At 41.0% G+C, this 23654-nt stretch overlaps 2 protein-coding genes across 4 annotated transcripts in view; one reads left to right on the top strand and one right to left on the bottom strand.

Annotated features, from left to right (window-relative positions):
• The window catches only part of dctn1b (dynactin 1b), a 41731-nt gene extending 27766 nt beyond the window's left edge, over positions 1 to 13965 (top strand). For 2 of the 3 annotated variants that reach the window (XM_010879286.4, XM_010879284.4), the window contains 19 exons: positions 259 to 337; positions 2653 to 2812; positions 3329 to 3433; positions 3648 to 3956; positions 4586 to 4738; positions 4919 to 5079; positions 5473 to 5710; positions 6240 to 6452; positions 6851 to 7012; positions 7376 to 7507; positions 8189 to 8317; positions 8835 to 8977; positions 9551 to 9717; positions 10221 to 10232; positions 10646 to 10770; positions 10893 to 11079; positions 11333 to 11406; positions 11819 to 11908; positions 12539 to 13965. In XM_010879286.4, coding sequence (XP_010877588.1) covers positions 259 to 337; positions 2653 to 2812; positions 3329 to 3433; positions 3648 to 3956; positions 4586 to 4738; positions 4919 to 5079; positions 5473 to 5710; positions 6240 to 6452; positions 6851 to 7012; positions 7376 to 7507; positions 8189 to 8317; positions 8835 to 8977; positions 9551 to 9717; positions 10221 to 10232; positions 10646 to 10770; positions 10893 to 11079; positions 11333 to 11406; positions 11819 to 11908; positions 12539 to 12676 — 2777 coding nt within the window. In that variant the 3' untranslated portion in view covers positions 12677 to 13965. The remainder of the gene's footprint in view (positions 1 to 258; positions 338 to 2652; positions 2813 to 3328; positions 3434 to 3647; positions 3957 to 4585; positions 4739 to 4918; positions 5080 to 5472; positions 5711 to 6239; positions 6453 to 6850; positions 7013 to 7375; positions 7508 to 8188; positions 8318 to 8834; positions 8978 to 9550; positions 9718 to 10220; positions 10233 to 10645; positions 10771 to 10892; positions 11080 to 11332; positions 11407 to 11818; positions 11909 to 12538) is intronic. The other variant, XM_010879285.5, reaches the window with a different exon arrangement.
• Positions 13966 to 21612: 7647 nt separating this feature from the next.
• LOC109616652 (GTPase IMAP family member 9-like) lies at positions 21613 to 22731 on the bottom strand. Its single transcript, XM_020053928.2, has 2 exons — positions 22548 to 22731; positions 21613 to 22436 (listed from the first exon to the last, which is right to left on the bottom strand). Exons 1-2 carry the CDS (start codon positions 22729 to 22731, stop codon positions 21613 to 21615), a joined length of 1008 nt encoding a protein of 335 aa, XP_019909487.2.
• Positions 22732 to 23654: the final 923 nt, after the last annotated feature.

Genomic DNA, 23654 nt, shown 5'->3' with positions numbered 1-23654 from the left:
ATTCAACGAAAATTTATGATCAATTACATCAAAGGCTGAACTAATATGTTACGATACACCTCCTTTGTACTATTATCCATTCATTTTAAATTTATTCAGTCATCTGAGGGCAGTACCTTCTCTACATTCATGCAATAAAACACTCCAAAAACACGATACAAAACACTCCAAAAACACCCCAATAAATCATTTACCAACTGCAAAGCTTTCAGTGTTGTGGTGCAGGTCTGTCAATGGTGACCTGTTGTTTCTGCTCAGGTTCAGATGGAGCTGCCTCCAGTTACCACGTTAGGCAGTTGGAGGAGCAGAACAGCAGGTTGAAGGAAGCTCTAGTCAGGTATGCTTGTGAATGTATACTGCTTGTGTGTGTGTGTGTGTGTGTGTGTGTGTGTGTGTGTGTGTGTGTGTGTGTGTGTGTGTGTGTGTGTGTGTGTGTGTGTGTGTGTGTGTGTGTGTGTGTGTGTGTGTGTGTGTGTGTGTGTGTGTGTGTGAACTAAACATGCATACAGTGGATATAAAAAGTCTACACACCCCTTAAAATGCCAGGTTCTTGTGATGTAAAAGAATGAGACAAAGATAAATCATGTCAGAACCTTTACTGTGGCCTATAATGTGAACAATTCAATTATAAAACAAACTGAAATCTTTGAGGAAAAATAAAATAAAAACTCACAGTAACCTGGTTGCATAAGTGTGCTAATACTTATATTGAAGCACTAATACTTTGTTGAAGCACCTTTTGATTTTATTACAGCACTCAGTCTTTTTGGTTAGGAGTCAATTAGCATGGCACATCTTGACATGACAAATTTGCCCACTCTTCTTTGCATAAGCGCTCCAAATATGTCAGATTGCGAGGAAATCTTCTGTGCACAGCCCTCTTCAGATCACCCCTCAGATGTTCAATTGGATTCAGGTCTGGGCTCTGGCTGGGCCATTCCAAAACGTTAATTTTCTTCTGGTGAAGCCATGCTTTTTTGAATTTGGATGTGTGCTTTCTGTCGTTGTCGTACTGAAAGGTGAACTTCCTCTTCAGCTTTCTAACGGACGCCTGAAGGTTTTGTGCCAAAATTGCTTGGTATTTGAATCTGTTCATCCGTCCTTTCACCCTGACTAAAGCCCCAGCTGAAGAAAAACAGCCCCAAAGCATGATGCTGCCACCACCATGCTTCACTGTATGGTGTTCTTTGGGTGATGTGCAGTGTTGTTTTACCACCAAATATACCTTTTGGAATTATGGCCAAAAAGTTAAAACTTGGTTTCATCAAACCATAACACATTTTCCCATGTGCTTTTGGGGGACTCAATGTTTGTTTTTGCAAATTCAGCCAGACTTGGAAGTTTTTCTTTGTAAGAAAAGGCTTCCGTCTCACCACCCTACCCCATAGCCCATTCATATGAAGAATATGGGAGATTGTTGTCATATGTAAGACACAGCCAGTACTTGCCAGAAATGTCTGCAGTTCCTTTAATGTTGCTGTAGCCCTCTTGGAAGCCTCCCTGACCAGTTTTCTTCTCGTCTTTTCATCAATTTTGGAGGGACGTCCAGTTGGTAATGTCTCTGTTGTGCAACATCTTCTCCACTTGATGATGACTGTCTTCACTGTGTTCCATGGTATATCTAATGCTTTGGAAATTATTTTGTGCCCTTCTTCTGACTGATATCTTTCAACAATGAGATCCCTCTGATGCTTAACAGGGGTGTATAGACCTTTTATATCCACTGTGTATATAAAATTTAAAACAGAAAATTATTGATTGTATAATTATTCACCCCCTTTTTAGTATTATATCAAGGCCCCTTTGGCAGTAATGAGTCTATCTGGATAGGTCTCCACCAGCTCTGCTTATCTGGACCCAGCATTTTTTGACAATATCTTTTTTAAATTCCTCAAGCAACCCAGGGATGCTGCCACTACCAAGCTTTACTACAGGGGGCGGTGTTCTTAGGGTGATATGCATTGTCAGTCATGCATGAGACAGAGTTCAGCATTGGAAAGTGAAACCTTTTCTTCCACTTGGTCTCAGTCTTCCACATGCCTTCTGGCAAACTCCAGCCACTTTTTTTTTTTCAACAATGGCCTTTCTTTTTGCCACTCTCCCATGAAGAGGTTTTGTGAAACACCCGGGCTGTTGTTGCAGAATGTATGATGTCCAATCTCACAATAGAAGACTAACTTCTTTTGAGTTGCTACAGGGCTCTTGGCGGCATCCCTGAGTAGTGCCCTTGTTGCGCGGATACTCCGTTTGTGAGGACACCAGCTGTTGACAGATTCACAATTGTACCACAATCTCTCCTTTTCTTTAATTGAATGCCTTGGAAATGTTCACATAGTCTTTTTAACAACCTTATTCCGTATTGGTTTAGAATTTTCCTTCGTCTTCATGATTGGGTTTTTGTTAGAGATTTTGCTAAGTAACTGTGGGACCTCCCAGACACAGGTGTATTTAACCTGAAATAATGTGAAACACCTTTATTTCACACAGGTGAATTCAACTAATTACATGACTTGTAGACTGTTGGTTGCGAGTTTGTTAAGCTCCTGATTAAATCCAAGTGGAAGTGGGGTGAATAGTTTTGAGAGGCACGGTATCTTTGTGTGTATGCGGATCCTGTATTTGTGTGTTTCATACAACTTGTATCTGCCTAAGGATGCGTGACCTGTCTGCATCAGAGAAGCAGGAACATGTGAAGCTGCAGAAGCAGTCAGAGAAAAAGAGCACAGAGCTGGACATCCTGAGAGCTCAGAAGGAGAAACTACAGGAGGAGATGAAACTAGCAGAGAGGACAATCGATGAGCTCAAAGAACAGGTCAGTAACATAAGATTCATCTATAGTTAAACAACAGTTCAGTATTATAACCATGTTCCTTTATAGTTAAATTACAGGTTAGTACTGTTACAGTGTTCATGCAAGTCAGTAGCCCCAACCGCACATCAGAAACAAAGAAATTGTAAATTCACCAGAAATCTACATTAAGCAATGGCTTTTGATCGGTGCCCATAATTCTATTGAAAACATATGCTTTGAATTGAAAGAGTCAATATGCACAATCCGTTGGCTCTCAAGGATCTGGAAATGTTCTGTATGGAGGAAGGGCCTGGGGTCCCTTCCAGTGTCTTCTCCAGTCTCATACAAAATTAAAGGTAGATTGCTGTTGTCTTTGCAAGGGGAGATTGCACAAAATATTGAAAACAATGGTACCAATAATTTAACATTTGATGTTTTAGGGAAATACATGTTGTGGTCTGTGTTCCAGGTGGATGATGACTGAGTTGTGGTCTGTGTTCCGTGTGGATGATGACTACGTTGTGGTCTGTGTTCCAGGTGGATGCTGCTCTGGGCGCTGAGGAAATGGTGGAGACTCTGACAGAGAGGAATCTGGATCTGGAGGAGAAAGTCAGAGAGCTGCGAGAGACTGTCATTGACCTGGTGAGAGACTGAACACACCTCAGTCCAACAAGGACAGTCACAGACAGACTAACTAGGACAATCACAACTGACCAACTAGGACAATTACAGATGGACCAACATGGACAGTAACAACTGACCCGGACGTCTCACTCAAAGCTCACAAATATTTAACTGCCCAGGGCTACGATTGGTCCGTTCTGTGACCCTGTGATGTGATTGGTCCATTCTGCAGGAAGCCATCAATGAGATGAATGATGAGCTACAGGAGAACGCCAGAGAGACGGAGCTTGAGCTGAGAGAGATGCTGGATCTGGGCGGAGCGAGGGTCAGGGAAGCGGAGAAACGCGTGGAGGCCGCTCAGGAGACCGTAGCTGACTACCAGCAGACCATTAAGAAGTACCGCGAGTTGACTGCTCACCTGACTGAGGTGAACCGAGAGCTGACCAGCCAGCAAGAAGCCACTGCAGAGCAGCTGCAACAACCTCCTGCCGAGATGTTTGACTTCAAGATCAAGTTTGCTGAGACTAAGGCTTACGCCAAGGTGAGCATTGTGACTGACCCTAGATAGAACTGCTTTATACCTGCGTTCAACACAGCATGCTAACTTTACAATGAGCACTACGATGCACTATACCCTGTTTACACTGCCACCAGCACTAGAACAGGGTCAGAATATCAGAACTAGAACACTGTCAGAATGTCAGAACTTGAACACTGTGATAACATCAGAACTAAAACACTGTCATAACATCAGAACTTGAAGCCTGTCAGAATATCAGAACTTGAACACAGTCATAACATCAGAACTAGAACACTGCCATAACATCAGAACTAGAACACTGTCAGAATATCAGAACTAGAACACTGTCAGAACATCAGAACTAGAACACTGTCAGAACATCAGAACTAGAACACTGTCATAATATCAGAACTAGAACACTGTCATAACATCAGAACTAGAACACTGTCATAAAATCCGAACTAGAACACTGTCAGAATATCAGAACTAGAACACCATCAGAACATCAGAACTAGAACACTGCCATAACATCAGAACTAGAACATTGTCATAACATCGGAACTCGAACACTGTACTCTGGTCAACCGTTGTGTGTGTGGTTTGTGTGTGTGGTGTTTATGTGGTGCCTGTGTGTGTCCATGTGTGTTTAGGCCATTGAGATGGAGCTGAGGAAGATGGAGGTCAGCCAGGCCAACAGACAGGTGTCTCTCCTGACTTCCTTCATGCCAGACTCGTTCCTGCGTCACGGAGGAGACCACGACTGTATCCTGGTGCTGCTTCTCATCCCAAGACTCATCTGCAAGGTAGAGAGGCGGGAGGGTGGGTGCATGTGTTGATGTTGTTGTTATTGTTGTTAAGTGTCTCTGAACACAATGAAGGCTGTCCACAGGGGCTTCAGCGCACCGACAGGTTTAGACCTTTATAGGGATCGACTTGATGTTCAAATGCGCTACAGGACATCTGAGGTTTATGTGTGTATGCAGGCAGAGCTGATCAGTAAACAGGCCCAGGAGAAGTTTGATCTGAATGACAGCTGTGTGGAAAGGAGTGGGGTGAGAGGAGCGCTGGGTGAACAGCTGAGCTTCGCTGCAGGACTGGTCTACTCTCTCAGCCTGCTACAAGCTACACTACATAAATATGAACAGTAAGTCAGTTTTCATTACATTTAATCAGTTAGTCAGTCTACACTACATAAACATGAACAGTTAGTCAGTTTTCATTACATTTAAACAGTTAGTCAGTCTTCACTACATAAACATGAACAGTTAGTCAGTTTTCATTACATTTAAACAGTTAGTCAGTCTTCACTACATAAACATGAACAGTTAGTCAGTTTCATTACATTTAAACAGTTAGTCAGTCTACACTACATAAATATGAACTGTAAGTCAGTTTCATTTCATTTAAACAGTTAGTCAGTCTACACTACATAAATATTATTTCCCCTTTCCCCTAGGAGACAAACACATGTATTCCCTAACTTAATCTGGCCCTAATTGCAACCAACACTGTTGCTGTGTTCCTGTGTGTTTCTTAGATCCCTGAACCAGTGCAGCGTGGAAGTGTATAAAAAGATTGGAACGCTGTACCCAGAGATGAGTGTTCACGAGCGCTCCCTGGACTTCCTGATTGACCTGCTGCACCGGGACCAGCTGGATGAGACCGTTCATGTGGAGCCACTCACCAAGGCCATTAAATACTACCAGCACCTGTACAGCATCCACCTGGCGGAGCAAACAGAAGACTGTACAGTGCAGCTAGCCGACCACATCAAGGTATCTGCAGCACAACAACAATGAACCATCGGCAGGGATTGATGGACTATTAGTACTATCCAGTGTTTTAAACAACAGTGGATGGACTTTTAGTACTATTCAGTGTTTTTTAAATACAGTGGATGGATTATTGGTACTATCCAGTGTTTTTAACTACAGTAGAAAGACTATTAGTACCATCCAGTGTTTTCAACTACAGTAGAAAGACTGTTAGTACCATCCAGTGTTTTCAACTACAGTAGAAAGACTGTTAGTACCATCCAGTGTTTTAAACTACATTAGATGGACTGTTAGTACCATCCAGTGTTTTAAACTACATTAGGTGGACTGTTAGTACCATCCAGTGTTTTAAACTACAGGAGATGGACTATTAGTACTATCCAGTGTTTTCAACTACAGGGGATGAGTCAAACCAAGTGTTTTAAGCTATTGTCATGACTGTTTATGTACTTTCCTTCCTTCCTCCCTCCCCTAACCCTTCTTATACCTGTCTGTGCCTTCCCCCTACCCCCTCTCTACGTGCCTGTAGTTTACCCAGAGTGCATTGGACTGTATGTCAGTAGAGGTGGGTCGTCTGCGTGCTTTCCTCCACACGGGTCAGGAGAAAGCTGACTTGGCCGTGCTGCTGAAGGACCTAGAGACTTCATGTTCGGACATCCGACAGTTCTGTAAGAAGATCCGCCGTCGAATGCCTGGCACTGACGTACCGGGGATACCTGCAGCACTCACCTTCCCACAGCAGGTAGCTACACCACAGCAACGCTAATCAGGAGAAATCTCACGCTCATGCAGATTAGGAGATACCAGTCACCAGTCATTCTTACGAGAAGAACAGACTATACAAATTGCAGCTAACTGTAGTCTATGGAATCTCTGAAAGTAATCAGGACTTGTGAGCATGTTAACTTTTGAATGGCCAAGCAGAAGATGTCATGACATGGTATGAGCAAAAGTGACAAACTGTGTTTGGTCCCCCAGGTGTCAGATAATATGCTGAATAATGTGCTCTGATGTCGTCTAATATGGTCTGATCATGCCTGATGATTTCTGATGTCTGTGTGATGTGTGTTTCTGTGTGTGTCTGTGTGTGTCTGTGTGTGTGTGTGTCTGTGTCTGTGTGTGTGTGTGTGTGGTTCCCAGGTGTCAGACACTCTGCTGGACTGCAGGAAGCACCTTACCTGGCTGGTGGCAGTACTGCAGGAGGTGGCGGCGGCAGGGGCGCAGATGGTCGCCCCTCTAGGGGAACAGGAGGGTCTCAGTGCCCTAAAACTGGAGGATGTGGCCTTCAAGGCCGGAGAACAGGTACAGTACACACAGACACACACACACACTTATGACATTTACAGTAGCAGATGCTACTCTCCACAGACAGTAGTGAGTTTATACATTTTCACCTTTCCATACTGGCTCCATCATGGGAATTGCGAAGGCAACCCTGGATTTGCAAGCAGCACGCTCTACCAACAGAGCTACATAGGACCCACCTACACACACACACACTTTACACACCCACACACAGAGTCACACACACACACACAGACTTACATTGACAATACACACGCAACATGAATCAAGGCAACCAAATAAATCTACACCCACACACACGCACGCTCACACACACACACACACACTCTCTCACTGGTCAGACTCTCCATCTGACTCCAGATCTACGGAAACCCGGGTTCTAACCCTTACGAGTGCCTGCGCCAGTCCTGCTGCATCGTCATTGCAACCATGAACAAGATGGCCACCGCCATGCAGGAGGGGGAGTACGACGCGGAGAGACCCCAGATAACGGTAACCATGGCAACAATTGACCGCTTTCCGCATGACCAACGCCATTACCCTGATTTGCACACGGTAGACTGTTGTTGAACCCAAATGACCGTCTCTGTCTGTTTTGGATGTTGACGTGGTTTGTTTCTTCCATTCCTGGAAATGTGGGTGTGTAACCCTGTTAAGCGGGACCAATGGATTCCAATTAGAACACAGAGACGGCTGACAAATTAAAGGAAAAACCCACATGAAGTGACACAGTGGTGTGTTGTGCCGCCACGAGCAGCCAGAAAAGGTTAAATGTGCCTTGGTGTAAATTCTGCTAGTCTAGGAGCGTCTGCTGGAGGGATTGAACTCCACTCTTCCAAAAGATATTACTTAATTTGGTGTGTTGATGATGGTGGTGGAGAGCGCTGTTTAACACGTTGGTCCAAAACCTCCCATAGGTGTTCAGTTAGGTTGAGATGCGGTGACTGCGAAGGCAGTATGAATCACATCATTTTCATCTTCATCAAACGTGAAGGATGACTCATCTGACCGCATCACGTCTCTGTAGGCCAATGCTTATGATTTCTGCACCACTGAAGTCAAACTCCAAAAAATGCATTTGTCTTTGAAATGAACGGTCGGCGCATGCTGTTTTTTCAGTTTTTTCCTGTGTCACCCGTGTGTATCATGTTGTATTTGTCTGCCTATATCCAGACCCCTCCTCCAGTGGAGCTCCGTGCAGCTGCCCTCAGGGCAGAGATTAGCGACGCAGAGGGCCTGGGGATGAAGATCGAGGACAGGGAGACAGTTATTAAGGAGCTCAAGAAGTCTCTCAAGATTAAGGTATACTACACTCATTGGCTTTTCTGAACACTAGATCAAGTTACACTAACAACATATGACATTTCTAACAAAGAAATTACACTAACAATGTGTACTATCTCAAAGTACTACTTCAAAACAACGTCCTTGCTAAGCCTCAACACAGAATCCACACTGTCTGTAAATGAATTAATCCAGGATGCGCTCGAGAGGAACGGTTATTGGAGGATCATTTTGGGGTTCTTCACGTTGACACTGAGGAGGAAACCCTGCAAGTTATTTCAATAAGCTTTTAAAATACTTTTTCTGTGATTTTTAAAGAATCCCTTTTCAGTGGTACCTCAAAGAACCATTTAAAATAAATGTGTGGGGTTGATTTTGAAGGAGAATATTCTTCAAATGGTTCTCTGGTGAATAAGAAAACACTTGTAGGATCCCCCAATAACTTTTTCTTTTTGGGAGTGTATGTAGTCCACTTTAAGGGTGCATTGTCAAGGATCATGACTTACAGTAACTGTGTTTGTGATTTTGTCCTCAGGGCGAAGAGCTGAGTGAGGCGAGCGTGCGTCTCAGTCTTCTGGAGAAGAAACTGGACAGTTCGTCTAAAGACGCAGATGAACGTGTGGAGAAGATCCAGACCAGACTGGATGAGACACAAACTCTGCTCAAGAAGAAAGAGAAGTGAGAATGTCAATACAACACTTCTCAGGCTAAAGTCTTACGGAATGGGCCAGATGCTCGGTTAAAAGGGGTAAAGGGGCCCTTAAGCTGAAAGCACAGTTATAAACTAATTGGGGCAGTTGACATTGAGACACAGTATTTGTCTTCCGAAGAGGAGTTGACTCCTGTTTGATATGTGAACACTGAAGCTGAAGTCCCACTTTAGGTTCCAGTTTTAGAGCTATTTGAGCATATTTAGAAGCGGTGACATAAAAGCAGCAGAACCACACAGCCGCCATGCAATTCTCAGCCTATATAGTTTCTCTGTATGGTAATACTAATATATTTTAGTGGTTGGATTTTTAGAGTGGCAAGCCGCTGTGATAAAGACCAAGTACAAAATCATGAAAGTCTGGATCTAATATAAAAAACTTGAATTGAAGCTAGGCCGGCAATGTACATCAAATAAATGCTACACCATTTAGATTAAAAGCTACAGTATTTTTAAAAGAAAATGCTACTTGATTTGTAGGCCTCAAGAGTTAATTTGTAGTTTGAGAATTAGCTCTTAACAGATTATTATTTCCTCGGCAGGGAGTTTGAGGAAACCATGGATGCGCTGCAGGCTGATATTGACCAATTGGAGTCAGAGAAGGCAGAGCTGAAGCAGCGTCTGAACAGCCAGTCAAAGGTGACCATCGACGGGCTGCGAGGGGCGCCATCATCGGGCATCGCGTCCACGGTCACAGGGATGACAGGAGGTCAGTGGAAACACACTATTCCTCATTTGACATATCCTAGTGTTTGCAGCTGCCGGGTTGCGGGTTAGATTCCTGGGTACATCGATACAAAATGTCATCCAACTATTGTCTACTGTTTTCTATTACATTTACTCTGGATGACAAGGGCAACATCTGGAAAGCTGTTCACATTTGAGGAAACCAATGGATTTGAGGAGTGCTCCTGAAAAATGTATTCTTGAGTTAAACTGTACAAACACCGATATCTATTTGCATGTGCTTAATAAACCTCAACTGAATCTCTCTTCACGACATAGTAACTAAACGTGTCTGTTATTCAGGTCTGTCATACAGATGACTGGTGAGGAAGTAAAGGGATATCTTTTGGTCCTTAACACTCACTCATTCAGTCTCTCTTCTCCCGTTCTCTATCTTACCCCTCCCATCCTCTACTCCCCCACTCCCATTCTCTCTTGCTCTGGACCCTCTCCTCTCTCTCTTCCTCTGTCTTTCCAAATGTCCAGACGAGCAGAAAGGTGTGTATTGGCACCTTTGTGCCAACCTGCACATTAACACATATAGATTTGCTCCCATCAGCCAGTGGGGCAACGGAGGAGCATGACAGGGGGCTGTCAGCTGTTTATGAAGCAGAGGTCCTGAGTTTGAACCAGCCAGAAGAGGACTGGCCAGCCCCGGAGCCCGACTCCTGTCTAGGTTTCTTCCTAGATTCCGACCCACCTAGGGAGTATTTCCTAGCAACTGTCCTTCAACATCTTACTGCTTGTTCTTTGGGGTCTTATGCTGAATATCTGTATATGAACTTTATGAAAAATATTGAATTGATTGATGTGCTGATTCAGGAGGAAGTGGTCTGCACTGTTATGTTATTCATTTTACTGCCACAACCCCCACAGTTATCAATGTGTGTGTGTGTGTGTTGTCTCCACAGCCACTATAAGCAGTCTTGGTTCAGGGTCAGGCGTCCAGGTCATCGATTCTCCTCTGCTGAAGCAGCAGATTGAAGCTCAGAGACTCAGCATCAAACACCTGAAAAACGAAAACAACAGGCTGAAGGTAGGACACAGATGCACACACACACACACACACCCTAGCTTTTGCTAGATCCTTGGTCACACATATTTACAGCTTTTTCCCCCCAACTCCTTGTCCTCCTGTCCACCTCCGTCTCCCCCCAGGCTGAGAAGATGCGTGCCCAGCTAGCTTCTCTGCCCCCCCTCCACGTCCCTAAACTCCCCACCAGAGATGGCTCTCAGCCGGAGGTGCTCTCTAGCGCCCTCTACCGGAAGACTGACCAGTTGCTGGACACACTGCTGCAGATGAGTGCCAACGTCAAGGTGGTGGACATCACTGGCAAGTCCCCAGGTACGATAGCTGCCACACACACACCGCACACGCAGGGATAGATGCACACACACACACACACCCAAGTCCTTATACCCAACTTCTTGTTCTCTCGCTGTACTTGTAGCTAAAACATTTTAAAAAAACAAATTAATCAAATAAAAAACAAGAAGTTTATACTCTGTATCTGTAACTAGTTTGAGTGTGGTTTTCTGTGCCTGCGCTTTGGTGTTTTGTACATCAGTGTTTATTGGATTTCTGTGTGTGTTAACAGTGACTCCTAGTGCCCAGCTGTTAGAGCAGACAGCCAGACTCCAGTCTCTTAGCGACACTCTGGAGAGATTAAAGGTGAAAAGCAACGTTGACAGCTGAACTGTGGGACAGAATTCCACCTGGTGCTTCAGGTCCCTACTATCTGCACCTCCCCCATTCTATATATGTACTGTATCTATGAATCACTATGAATTATGGATATTGTGGTTCGCTCTCAACCAGGAAATGTATCTGGACCATTTCATCCAGTGAAATACAGAAGCGCGTGTATTTTCAGTGTTTGAGAAAATTCATCATTTTGATGGCACATAGGATGTGTAAATTCCATGTTATTTGACATCTACATGTAAATAGAGCAGCAGTGGAATGTCCCTGTAAAGGTTTTATTCATTATAAAGTTAATTTCCAAAAGTAACTGTTTGTTAGGATTGCAGAGCATGCTATGCAACTTCTCTATTCCTGATCTTTGTCCTCTCCCTCGGGTCAGGATGAGGTGTCAGAACACGTGGTGACACAGAGACCAGGAGCTAGAGCCTCATCTGACTTTGCCACGTTCCCCTGTACCTCTTTTGTCAAGGTAAGACAACACACACACACTAAAGTCATGCTTTACTTTGCCAAGTTCCTCTGCTCCTCCTTCCTTAAGGCAACAGCAGCAAGAGTGGCAGTTATACACCTAGACTACTAAAAGAGTGATAGCATTGTCCAAGGTAGTCAGCCTGTTTATAACTTTCAAAATAACCACCCCAGTGTTATTGGATTACCCCCAACGTTTAAGTTAATATTAGAAATATTTTTAATTTTTTTACTGAAAATCGTTTCCAGGAATATTTTTTGGTTTCGTACTTATTGACCACAGCGTCGGTCATTTGTTATACTGAGAATTGTAACATGAATGCTGGAACTCTTTACAAGGTCCCTTTTAGATTTCCTCATGGCATTGTAGAGGTACCACAATGTGCCTTGAAAATGCCAAGGTGTATGCAGCTTTAAATCAAAACACTGAAGCTACTGAGTCTGTCTGCCTTGTTTTTAACTCTGTGACTGTTTTTAACTCTGTGCCTGTTATTAACTCTTTGTCTTTCTGTGCCTCTGTGTCTCTGTTTTATTTCAGTGTCTATTGTTTTTTTGTGTCCCTATTTTTACCTCTGTGTAGGATTTTAACTCTTACTTTGTTTTCAACTCTTGTGTCTGTTTTTAACTCCAGGCCAAGGAGGAGAAGAGAGGAGACACAGTGCTGGTGGGAAAGGTGATGATGCCATGTTCTCGTGGTCAGGAGCAGGTCCACCGCCTTGTCCTATCACAGCCTCAGCTCCACAGAGTGCATCGCCTCCTGCTTACCTAGGCTCCACCAATAACACACGCTGCTTACCTAGGCTCCTCCCATAAGCCCCTCCCCTTTGCTCCTCCCTGTCTGTGTGCAGGGATTCTACGACAACAAGCGGGATATTATTGTAAAACCATGGCTGTGTTCGTATGCACTGCTTGACCTGAGACAGGAGACTAATATCAGATTTGCGCCTTCATATCTATATTGCTGTAGTTCTGAACTTCCTGTTTCCTATTGCTCTATTCTGGCACTTGAATATGAAAAGTAGCTCCTGCCACCTGTTTGGGTCCAAGTCAGGTGCTGTTCATACATATAGTACAGTTGTACATATGGCTCAGTTGGTAGAGCATGGCAGTCTGTTACCACAGAAACCCTTACATAAAACGTGTGTATGCATGGCTGTAAGTCGCTTGGGGAACAAATCTGCTAAGCGTCGTACATTATTGGAAATATTACATACACTTATGACACCATACACCGTTGCTCTGATCTGCAGGATGTAAAGTGGTTGCGTTTATTTCAAGATGCATTCCGGGATTATGTGGCACTGTTGAACCAAAAATGTATCCCCGAAATTATGTACAAACATGTTCCCCATGTCATCTAAACCGATCACTTTCAAACTTTATAGCTAACTGAGGTATGATAGTGATTGTACAAACTGATTATCCACATATAACAAAACAGATTATACATCCTGCCTAAAATGGGAGGTCTCGAACAATAGTTCGTTATCCACAAATTTACTGGAATGCATCTTGTAGACAAACAAACAATGTCAGTTTCAACATCAATGTTCATTTGTAAGGTTTGCTAAAATACTTAATTTGTTATTAACAAAATTATTTTTAGCAGCAGGTTTTATTTCGATTAATTTATCCAGAGTTAGCAGCGTTATTAAGCCTAAATAAAATTATTAATTTGAAAGGCTAGCAACAAGATGAATTTTGATTGAGTTATGAAAAAGTCAAATTTAGCATAGATTATATTGAGCTGGAGTTAGCCACAGGGTCTTTTCAGCCAGAGTTAGGAGCGGGGCGTATCTAATCAGAGTTAGCATCAAGGCTAATTTACGTCTGTTTTCCTGTATTGACTGTCTTCATGAACATTGCTGTAACTATTCATTACTTTCTCCCTGACTAAATATGGAGAGAAACTGTCTTTGTGGTCAGGTTGCTGTGTATTTGTTGATCATTCAGCAGTTGAGAATTAGTCTACTGCAGCATAACTTCTAGGTGGTTACAAATGTAAAAAATATTACTTTGAAAGGATTGAATGAAGTATGAATAAAAGGTAAATATACATTAAGATCAATATCATGTTTACTTCCAGTTAGGTCACTGACATGGCATGGTAGAATGGTTTAATTTATTTAGTATTTATTGAACAATTGCCCGTAAAATGTGCAGCCATGTTTATATTCTTGGTTACATGGTATCTGTTTAAGTCCCATGTCTGTGAGCATTTGGTCATTCAGAATCAAGAGCTATTAATCAACATGTATCAGATAAAGTTGGTATGTTAGATTAATATTGCTGTGTAATGAACCAGGTCACCAGCCTTAATTAAACTGTTAACTGATCACATGCCTTATCCATCTGATTCATACACCAAACTACTTCTGCAAAAACAACATCATTGCCAAAGAATCTTTGTTTCATCACTTGTCAACTCTGCTTCGAATTGTCATACTGGATCATAAAGGCTTTAGGAAGTGTCATACCAGATCATAAAGGCTTCATGACGTTACATACTGGTTGGTTCATAATGACTTTCTGAAGTAACACATTTATTGGTTTATGAAGTGTCATACTGGCTCATCAAGGCTTCATGAATTTTCATACTGGTTCTTAAAGCCTTTGTGACATGACACACTGGTTGGTTCAGAAAGGCTTTATGAAATGATATCCCTGGTTCATTAAGGCTTTATAATTGTAATAACCTCAAGTTATGTTGGAATTATTTTTGTGTAACTGTTACAGTTTTTACATTATCATTGGAGAGAAATATATTTATTAACATGGTACTGTAATGTTAGGAATAATGTAGTGATTTGTACATCTTGTAAGTGTCTACTTGGTTATTATGACTGAAGAATCTTGACACCGAAAGGCATTCTGGCGGATTCTGTAGATCACGGCCCTTGGTTGTTTAGATCAAGGGGCCAGGGATATGTCGGCACGGCCATTCATGGGCTCGGTGGAAGGTCTGGTATAGATCTGTAACCTGTAAAGTCTTGGTATTACGTTAATAAATCTGATGAGATAAATATAATTAAATAAAGCCTGACAATGGTTTCTTTTTCAAGGTTATTTTCAAGTGTACAATATTGAAAGCTTGAACCAGGTAGTATTATTACCTACAGTGGGGAGAACAAGTATATGATACACTGCTGATTTTGCAGGTTGTCCTACTTACAAATCATATAGAGGTCTGTCATAGGTACACTTCAAGTGTGAGAGACAGAATCTAAAACAAAAATCCATAAAATCACATTGTATAATTTTTAAATAATTAATTTTCATTTTATTGCATTTTCTGGATTTTTGTTTTAGATTCCGTTTTGTAAGTTTGTTTTAGATTCCGCTTTGTAAGTGGGAAAACCTGCAAAATCGGCAGTGTATCAAATACTTGTTCTCACCGCTGTATATTCTACAGTACCTTTGTGGTGTTTGTGATACACAGAGTTACATTAGTCCCATGCAGTCCTGTTTATCTCTGGTTCTAAAGTAACCTAAAGTAATGTCCCCCTCCCAATGATGTAACTGATCCTGTTACTGACATTTAGGGTTCAAACATTCTGGTAACTTTTACCAAGTTAATAGTGATGTTACCACAGTAATGTTACTACTACTACTACTGCTTTAACCGCGATTACTGCAATGTAACGTTCCTAAACAATAAAGAGGCTGTATACAAAGGAATGTCTGTCTGCCTTGTCTCTCTGTGTCTCCCTGTCTGTCTGTGGAGAATTCTGTAGTGTTAATAGGGGTAAAATGTTTCTACACAGAAAATAAAATCTGGCGTTTTGTTGTTTACTTTGACATGCATCCGTTGACAGTAGCAGGTACTGCTTTGAATGATTTTTTTTTATGGAATTTGTCTTTCTATAGTAGAGAACTCAGTTCATGTGTGACCCTACAGTGGATTTTGAGATTCAATGTAAAAAAACACAATCAAATTAAAGAGAATGAAACTTTAAACCTTTCCAGCCAGAGCGCTCTAATTCCCGAATCCTAATTCCTTTAATTTTAATATCTCTGCAGTCCAATCACATATTTTAAATCTGAAAACGGCCATAAAAACTGGACGACATAAGCTTCAAAATGATATAAATGGTTAGTGCATTTTCCGCGGGAATTATTTTTATTGAGCCCCTAAATGTAACGGAGCACAATCCCAATTTTATATACAATTGCTCAATACAATGTTTTACTAACAGTGTCACTAGATAGATTCAATATTTTTTTTTTAAGTCGATTTTCAGTGCTGAATGACTATCAGTTTGACATTTGCTATATTAGCTTGACGGAAGCTAGTTGGCCTACTCTTGTAACTGGGCATTTCTCAGATTAATGGCCGAATTTGTTAGGCTCTAGTTTGTGACTCAGATTCTGAGACAGACACACAGACTCGGTAAGGGAATCAGAGTTGAATGGCGAGGCTGGCCATGCTGAGAGCTGAGCGGCGGAGTGTGTAGGCAGCAAGAAGAGCTGGGTGGCGAGGTGAGCAGGCAACAGGTGACCAGGCAGCAATGGAAGCTGAGTGGCAAGGTGAGCAGGCAGCAGGCAGCAATGTCAGAGCGGAATCTGGACAGAGGAGATGCAGGTTAACAAAGGCACACAGAAATAAAGCTGACTAGGAGCGGGATAACTGAGGGTTTGCAGAGCCAAGTTACCACGGGTTGTAACGAACTGGTGCTGAAGAGATGAACAGCCCATGTTGATATCTGCTGGTTGATAACTGGAAATGAGCTGCAGCTGGCTGGAAACAGAGCAGGAGGGAGTGGCCACGCCCCTTGGCCTGGATCCTCTGTGAGAGCGACACTTGCACAGCAGGTGGAGACAAACACAGACAACACACAAAAGCTAAAGTGGCTGGGACAGGGAAAACAGAGCCTACCCATAACAGATTTGGGTTGCTGCAATTTTGAAAATGTCAATTCCAAATTTGACTAATTGGTATACATCAAATTATCAGTCCTTTAGTCAGGAGCCACGTTATGAGCTTGGTTGAGACCATAAGATTTTTTCAATTTTCTTAACTATGTCAAGTAAATGTCATTACCATCACATCATCGAATATATTTAAAAAATGTAACTTAAATGATAAATCAGTGCTTTTAAAACATTTTGTGGTTTCAAATGGAATCAATTTTATCTTGAACTCAATGGAATTGTTGATTCTTACTTGCAAGATGAATTATAGTCATTTAAGTATCTACATTTCTGATTCATCAATCTACCCTGGCTTGGAATATAAGCTTATTTTAAGTGAATGCCATATATCAAAACTTTTTAATACATTGATCATTTAGACTGTCCAACATTGTCAGAAATATATAATTGTAGGATGTTTTTGTAATTTATACATAATTTATTGACCAAAATATGTAAGGTGATGGTGATGACATTGCAGTTCTGGTAATGACAGTTTGTTGCGGTGATGACAAATAACTGATCATAACTTATTTTAATTTAAGAGCCTAAGTGACTTCAGACCAACAAAAAAAACACCAGCTAGTAATCTGTTTAAACATCAAAATATAGTTTAATATGATTATGGAAGACCAAACATGAACTGTGTTCCTTGTGAACAGGATTGGTTCAGTATAATTATATTCTAAACAGACTATTTAATCATTTCATAGCCATGTTGAATAAAAAATACATGAAACAGGAGGGCAGTTAAAAACAGGTAAAACGCTGAAATAACACATTAGTCATATTATGTATCCCAAACAACTAGAATCTAATCTGACAGTTTACAATTGCTTAAAAAAAGAAACACCACAAACATGTCATTGATACCAAATCTTCCACAAAACAGATATGATTTGTTTTCCTTTAATGGAAGGTTTGTCGCAGCTGTGAGACTAATTTGTTATGGAACACAAGAGTCTTCCAGAGATTACCATGTCCTCCCCTCATCTGTTTTCTTGCTTTAGTTCTTGGGGACTGCTCAGTGGTATGCTTCTTAGTCAGCCTAGCTAACCTTTTCCTATACTTCTCAACCTTTTGCAAGGCATTTTCCAACTTTTTTTGAGACTTTTGAAGATCATGGTAGACCTTTCTTCTGTTTCTGTTGACTTTTTTGCGTCCTCTTTGCTTTGGGGTTTGGACAGAATCTGCCATACCTCCTCTTTCATTCCTTGCATTTGGCACATCCCTATTCTGATTCTCTTGTGTATGGACATCAGGTGATTCTGGAGGACTATTCATTGAAAGATCATTTTCTATTTCTCTTTTTTCTCTGTCCTTAGCTCTCTTCCTTGGTTGATTAACTTTCCATTGCTTTTTTTCATATCTGTGTTCTCGCGTGCTCAATAGGGAAACAGATTAAAATGTTTCTGTTTCTCTTCTTCTACGATATCTCTCTTCCTCACTCTGCAGATACTGTGCATATTTCTCCGGATTATCTTTTAGGCGTTTTCTGTATGATTTGGACCTTTGGGCAGCTGCTTTTGGAGCCATGTCACACCTAAACAAAACAATTAAAATAGTATTTTAAAAACAAATGCATTACTTCATTTAAAATATAGTGACTTTTGATTGGTAAATGTATATTAATTCATTTAAAATAACATATTCAACATAAATTCTTTAAAGAACAGTATGTTTAATGTATCTGCCGTCATCACCACCACAACCTGTCACTACCAGCCCAAGCTGTAATGTGCTGGTAATTACATTTTTGTCATAAAACTAGCCTTACAAGCAAAGATGATGACTAAGCAAGTGTAGCTAGCTTTCTACATGTAATGTACACAGTTGTAACTATAAAAAGTGATAAAAAAGAATCCCAAAATGTTTAAAAATACAGAAATACAACATATATGATAATGATGCATAATAAGTGTACATGCCCAACACAAAAAATAAAAGGCATCACTCTTGCAGCTTGAAATCCATGGCCTCCACTATGATATTAGTTTACCATGGCTACCAAATAAACTTTTAATGAAAAAACAGTGGGAAAATGCATTATGCAGGGCGTGTTGGTAATGACGGCTAAACCTTGGGACAGGAAGAAATTAAGCAAAATAAAGTAGAAAAAGCATATATATGCTTAATCTGTGCAAGTGTGCATGTAGTTTATTAGTTCAGGTAACATTTAATTCATATGCATATTTTTTATACTAATTATCAGTGCTATAATGTATTAGATTTAATTAGTTTTTAATAGAATTACACCCTGTGGACAGAAATATGCCCGAATTCCGGGAAATACCCAGCTACCCATTTACACAGATTCTGAATGAATATGTGGCTGTTTATATATGATGATGTAAATCAACAAAATTGTTTGTGCACAGCATTGGGTCGATAACAAAGCTAAGTTTGTCACACTAAACTTAGCCAATTAGATACCGTAGTTGCAAGCTAAAAACCGAGCCAGAATGGGAGATTATTCACTCTGTTTCAGTGCTGGCTTGCTAATAAATCGTCCTAACCAGTGTTGCCAACTTTCGCGAGTCAAACAAGCAACCACAGCTTCAAAAACAAGCCCAAAACAAGCCCAATATCGTTATAGCGAGTTACGGTCAATGAATGAGCCTGCAACAGTTTGAAACGCGAAACATGTATTTTAACATCAACAAGCAAAGAATTGTTTACAAAAAACAACGCGTATATGGAGGCCAGGCACCCTTCACTCATCTCTGATCACCTGGCAGCAAAATATGAGAGTAGAGATGGAAAACGAGGGGTCAGGAGCACTAAGGGGCAGTGTAAAATACATTAGTACCATATGTATCTAGTATTAGTAGGCTACATATATATATACATACAATTAGATTATGTTATGCTTGTTTTTTGCTATAGACTGTAATAATAGATTCTGCTTTGCAGTATCTGCACAGATCTATACTGTCATCACGGACCACTTGATGTACACAGTCTTTGCACTTTTTGCCCCACTTGGACTACTTTGTTGGCGGCATCGTTTGTGGAAATGTATGTAGTCCCATGCCATACTTGCCATAGGCCTTTGTATAATTTCAATACCACCACCAATATTGCTGCTAGTTTACAGTACTATTTTTTTTAAACTGCTGCTAGTGTACAGTGTTATGTATATTATTGCTTTCTCTTTTTGATGTATTTTTGCCGTGTATATATTTTTCTTAATTCTCACTACGTAGTTGTAGTGTGCTGTCATATTCATTAGCTTATTACACTCATATGTATCTATAATATTTAATAATTCTAACAAATTGCTGCTAGCTTACATTGTTATGTAAATTACTGCCTTACTTGCCATATATATAATAAATAATAGGCTAATACCAGATTGCTGCTAGTTTTCAGTACACTCTTTTAAACTGCTGCTAGTGTGCAGTGTTATGTATAGTGTTGCTTTATACATTTTTTGTCTGGCTATATTTTTGCTTATATATTCTTCTTAACTCTAACTAAATAGTTCTCGGGTGCCATGTCAAAATAATGTAATTGTTCAGGATGACGCTGTGTTGCTCGGTGCATTTGACAAATAAACGTTGAAACTTGTAACATCGCTTGGAATTCTAACTAGATTTTTCGCCAATGGGAGGGAGGTGGGGGCGGGAAAGATCCACATGGGGATTTGTGGCAGAGCGAATTACACTGCAGCCCTTACATTATTGTGAGGCTGTGAGCAGACAGTGTCAATCAATGCATTTAGGGAAAGCGGCGACCATAAATGTACAAAAACGAAGTCGCTGGTCAGATTTTCCTAACAAGCGACCAAAACAAGCCCAAAAAACTGCAACCCGCGACCAGTGATTACTTTAGCGACTTCAAAAACTTTCGTATAATAAGCGCGGGCTTGGCAACACTGGTCCTAACGTTTTGCATATAAAATGTATGACGTGTGTATCATGTGATTTTGTCAGTATAACTCATAGACTGTATAAATAAGGTATAACTACATATGATATTTTTGTGACTTTGTTTTTAGATAATGTATTCTATTTAAATGTTTATGATATTGAGATATTATGAGACAGTGTATTCCCGAAACATTATTTTAATAAAATGACTTTAATATTTTAACCTGTTTATATCTTTCCTTATTGTGGTAGATTTTGGTGAAGGTAAGTTGTAATATAATGCTTAGATAAGAAGGTCCTGGGAGCGAACATTCTATAGAAAAATTAAATAAATACCATTGGCCACTTAAATGGCTTTAACTTGTTAACAGTAACAGGTATTTCTATTCTGATTTCAGATGTTCAAACCTTACAAAACAAGGATATTCAATATACTCTAAGTTTTCATCAATCTTCATTAGCAAGTTGTGTAAATGGCAGTTTTTTGGGAAAAGAATAATAGATTTTGTCTCAAATATATATTTCGCAGGTATTATTTCTGAACTGATCACCAGTTCATTGACTGGGTTCTTATAGTGTTTCATATGATTTGAAAGGGCTGTTTCTAAGCTTTATTTAGATGAGTCATGTTTTCAAATAGGGTGTCGCCACACCAAATTATACTCATTAATACAACAGCAGCAGGGTTATTAACCATTTTCAATTCAGTAGAATGTGAGAAATGGTCAGGGGTGTGAGGACCTTTGAAGATGCATATTTACATATTAAGTTAAGCGCTTTGGTTAAGCCACTGAATTTAGAATGTTAGAAGGAAAACGTTTTTCTGGGGGTAATGCCTGGAGGTGGTAGATGTGGAAGGAGGGCCAGGGAGAGATAGGTCCAGGGGCAGAGGTTCCCAACCAAGGGTGTGGTGGCGGTGTGTCTAGTCTACAGAGCTCATCCTTGGGCCTCCACCCCTCCTGTCTTCTTGGTGAGGTATTAGTGGACCTAACAGCCCCAGGGATGCCACAGGAGACGGGTCAAACAGGTTCTTCAGCTCTGGTTCCAGGTTATTCAAATTGGTGTTAGAGGTTTCTACCTTGGTGAGGTTGTCTTCTTCTTGGAGCTCTTCTGACTGGAGCTGCTGTGTGGCAGGTTGTTGACACAGTGTGGCTGTGAAGCAGGTTGTGGGAATGGTTTTATAATGACATCCTCTGTTTCCTGCCACCATCTCCTCTATCTTCTCCAGCAGCTCTGTGACCTGAGTTCCATCACCCCTGTTCTTATTGTCGAAGACATGATACCTGTTTCCACATTTCTCAACAAGCCACTGCAGGGCCTTCCCTTCACTATTAATGTGCTGCTCAATGGTCGTGTCTCCCAGATAATCCCCATGAGTGAACAGCACCATAGTGTGACTCCAGACTGTCTCATTGAGAAGCTCCAGTTGTACCTCCACAGCTCTTCTGTTTTCCTCAATGAATTCAAAATCCACATCAATGATCAAGAGGATAGTGTGCGGTCCCGGAGGACAGAGGGACACACTGAGCGTCATCTCGTGTTTGGCCAGCTCAGCAGTCCACTCTAAAGGGATATCTCTCCGCCATCCTGGAGTGTCGACCACAGTGACCCGCCGTCCTGCTACTTCTCCCTGTCCCTTCACACACTGACCAGTTCTCCTCAGGTCAAACTCTTCTCTGCCCAGGACAGTGTTTCCTGCTGAACTCTTTCCAGACCACCTGGATCCCAGTAGCACAATCCTCAACTCTGATAGGTGGAGTGCACCACATATGACAGACAGAAGAAGAGTGTGTGTTAAGGTCAATAAATGTCTCTGTCAATTGCAACAGACTTTCCATCAGACCAAAATGTCCTTACCCCAGATTGATCTGATGTCCTCTCTCGTTTTCTGCACCTCCATCAGCCTTTGTTTTGCTCCCTTAGGTCCACTCTTCTCCAACTTCTTTAACACTGAGCTTTGTGGTGAGCAACTCCACTCTGCTGTCAAGCTCTGGAGGGGGCGGGCCCAGGTGGGAGTGAAGAGGAGGGTCTCCCCTTTCATTGGTGATTCATTACAATTATTCACTATTGGCTTTAACTCAAATGGTCAATTCTCGATTTCTTCATCTAATAAACTAACCTCACTTATTTAGTGAACTACACTATTTAATTAATCGGTTTTGATACTGCATGTTTGTTACTCATTTAATGAATTGGTTGTTATACTGTGATGTTTTTTTAATTAATTGGTTCTTATACTGTATGTGTGAAAGCGGTTTCAGTGTAGTTCAGGTTCAGTATAGTTCAGGTTTCATTTCTAGTATCAGGGTGATAATCAACTTGACGGAGCGGAGACATTCAAAAGGATATTTCCATCTGAACTGGTTAGAACACTTTAGGTTAGATTCAACTTTATTGCCACTGAACAAGTACAGTACAACCAAATGCAGTTAGCATCTAACCAGAAGTGCAAATATAACACTTCTTTGTTAAATCAAGTCTCTAACGTGCTGAAGAGAAATACTGATTGTTGAAATGTCCCATGAGGGAACAGTAAACAAACAGGTTCTTCTGGTCTGGTTCTTCAGGTCCTGGTCCAGGTGTTTGGGCTGCTGGTGATACTTATCTGTTGTAACTCTTTGCTTGATTATTGAGGACATTATTTCAGTAACTTTTTTCTAAATAATTGATTTAGTTTATAATATTAGTAAATAAGTTACCAAATAGTGATAGTTTATAAACCCAAGTGTTTATCTTTTTTGTTTTTACCAATTTATGACAGTCAACAACTTTTCATTTGACTGGCATGTACATTACAGTTATTCTCGATTGCTAATACTTTCAATGAAACTGGGGTCTCCATTTAAACCAAATGAGCACAGCAGTGTTCTTTTTATGCAAAACAGTGATTTCTCATTGCTATCACACAAAATTGCAATGCTAAGCAAATTTTTGTGAATGAGTAAACAACTCTACTTAAAAACA

The sequence above is a fragment of the Esox lucius genome, chromosome 15 (genome assembly GCF_011004845.1).
Source record: "Esox lucius isolate fEsoLuc1 chromosome 15, fEsoLuc1.pri, whole genome shotgun sequence".
Classification (NCBI taxonomy): domain Eukaryota; kingdom Metazoa; phylum Chordata; class Actinopteri; order Esociformes; family Esocidae; genus Esox; species Esox lucius.
The sequence above is the reverse complement of the archived record's forward strand: the minus strand, read 5'-3'. Positions and strand labels throughout refer to the sequence as shown.